The 2,500-nt window shown below is 35.9% G+C and overlaps 1 protein-coding gene across 3 annotated transcripts in view; it reads right to left on the bottom strand.

Annotated features, from left to right (window-relative positions):
* LOC137969872 (centriolar satellite-associated tubulin polyglutamylase complex regulator 1-like) overlaps window positions 1–2,500 on the bottom strand; it is a 31,129-nt gene that overhangs the window by 8,479 nt on the left and 20,150 nt on the right. For all 3 annotated transcript variants that reach the window (XM_068816266.1, XM_068816264.1, XM_068816265.1), the window contains exons 9-10: window positions 1,222–1,276; window positions 943–1,046 (exon numbers count right to left, since the gene is read on the bottom strand). In XM_068816266.1, the coding sequence (XP_068672367.1) occupies window positions 977–1,046; window positions 1,222–1,276 (125 nt within the window). In that variant the 3' untranslated portion in view covers window positions 943–976. The remainder of the gene's footprint in view (window positions 1–942; window positions 1,047–1,221; window positions 1,277–2,500) is intronic.

A 2,500-nucleotide genomic window follows, 5' to 3' on the forward strand; every position in this document is an offset into this window, starting at 1 on the left:
AGAGTCACATTTACTTTTTAGTAGATTTTATTTCCCACTATTTTAATATATCAGATTTATTGGGAGGATAAAAAAAAGCATTTTAATGAATCTAAATTGCTCATTTGCAAAATAGTTTTAGACCTAAGGTTATCTTACTATTATTAAGCCAGGTTTACCAGAATGCCTTAAGTAGTTTTCATACAACCTCAAGCACATTAATTTTTGGATTCATTCATCCCTGAACTTCCCACCATTGACGAGTAAAATCGTCTGGAGTTAGACAGAGTAAAATCTATTGAGTCGGACTTCCTGGGATCAATGGGTTGAAAGGGGCCATGGACATAGTTTTGGAGAGGAGATAGAGGCGGTTAAACGCTTATGACAGCAGCCTTTTACCTCAAGCATAATAATTATAAACACCTACACCTCATTAAAGGGGAAGGATGTGTTGAGAAACATTTGGTCTTGACTTTCATAACTTCATAAATTACAAGTTACATTAATTATTGTTCACACCAGAGTAACATCAAACCATGTAGTGTATGATTGTTGACTAAGTGTAGACCTAAAGTTACCACACTATGGAAATTTGTGATCAAAGTCACGTAAATCCAGTGCAAACAACTCTTTCAAGCAATTCAAACTCCACCCTAGCTGAAAATTTAACTAGACTGCTTGAAGTGTCTCTTTTCTCTAGAACTCCACAAAGTGGCAATTCCCATTGAATGTGAGGGAAAGAAGTGAAGTCTACCTCATCTAGACTTGCACTCACATTTCTATAAAACATTGCAAGGGTTTACTGTTCAGTAAAGAGAAACCGTCCTTGTCTCTAAATATTCTGCTAATATTTTGCAACATTATACATCATTTATTCCTGTTCTTTCTTGGAACCTTTGTGATCTGCTAAATCTTCTTAAACTATCAGATTCCTCTAATTCCTAAAATTCACTTACTCCTTACCCTCTGTCCAATGATCTCAAACATGCAAATCAGGTCAAAGCCCTTTCTTCACAGCACCAGTCATCCCACTCTTGGGTCTACATGATTTGGGCCTTGGTGCTTGGCTGAAAAGTAAAACACCCGCACAGAATTCAAGAAGACAAAAAGGATAAGTTTACACATCATAAATTATGCCATAAAGGATCCCTATGTTTTGGCATGCCACTGCACCTAAAGTACATACATGTACATGTATTATAAAGCTGCTGACATTAACTAAGTCTAAAGTAAAATATCAACCTGCTCAGTTCCTGGTCTGTCTCTTCCATAATGGCAGATTTGTCAGGTAAAGTTCCTGTTACAAACAGACAAATCACAATACAACTTAGCCAAGTTATCACTGATAAGAATTATTATTTAAAGGAGCAGTGTCATGCTATTTTAGTCAAACTTGAAAACACTAAAGACGTCCTCGCATTAATGAACACCAATAATCATTGAAGTGCACTGAAGCTATTCTTTTTGCAATCAAGGATGGAGAGGATGGAAATGTATTGAAGTTTGAAAAAACTGGCCAGTTTCTTCAAGTTTTGAGACCAGTGTCTTGATAAAGACACCAAAAGTTTAATACAAATAGCCCTTTGTGCCATAGTATTTCATATCTTGTTATTCAAGCCAACACCTTAGCGACTAATAACATTAAAGTTATTGCCTTTTTAAATCGCCTGGACATGCAAAGGATAAAATTATGCAAAGTTGCTAATCATTAGAATAACATCACCATCAAGCGTTTGCCAATGCCCCCTAAACCATCAACTAAAGCCTATGGTGTTTTGCCTACTGAATGCAAGATCAATGAGGAATAAAACTATGTCTATCAAAGATCTGCCCCTCCTCTCGATTCCATGAATATAGGCGATTTTGTTATCTCGTTGTATAAATCTCACATGGACATTGGCGCCACATTTGATAGTCACATGAACTTTGATGAACATAATTATTAAGAACATCTGTAGAGTAGCTTTTTATCATATTAGGAACATTGCTAAGATTAGAAAACTTTGGAGTTACGATACTGCTAAAACTTTAATGCATGCTTTAATGTTACTTCTCAGATTGATTCATGTAAATTATGCACTTTTGTTTGGTTTGCCTAACTTTCTTATTCAGTGTTTACAATATGCTTTACTCTGCTGCTCGATCTCGGAAATTTGATCATATCACACTATTACTGATAGAATTACATTGGTTACCAGTAGAGCAGAGGATAATATTTAATTTTTTTAAATTTACATTTAAAGTACTTAATGGTTTAGCACCTAGTTATTTAAGTGAATTATTAGAAGCTCATGTTCCAAGGCGTATGTTAAGATCGTCTACACAATTGCTCCTGCATGAGCCCAAATTTAATCTTAAGACGTATGGCTCACGTGCCTTCTCTGTTTGTGCACCTCAATTGTGACCTTTCACGCGAAAAGGGGGCTTATGGATTTCATAGTGAACCGTGAAATAAATTTCACGGTCACGGCCCGTGAATTTAATATTTCACGCCGTGAAATTGAAATTTCACGGCGTGTTC

This window comes from Montipora foliosa, chromosome 9 (assembly GCF_036669935.1).
Source record: "Montipora foliosa isolate CH-2021 chromosome 9, ASM3666993v2, whole genome shotgun sequence".
NCBI lineage: Eukaryota > Metazoa > Cnidaria > Anthozoa > Scleractinia > Acroporidae > Montipora > Montipora foliosa.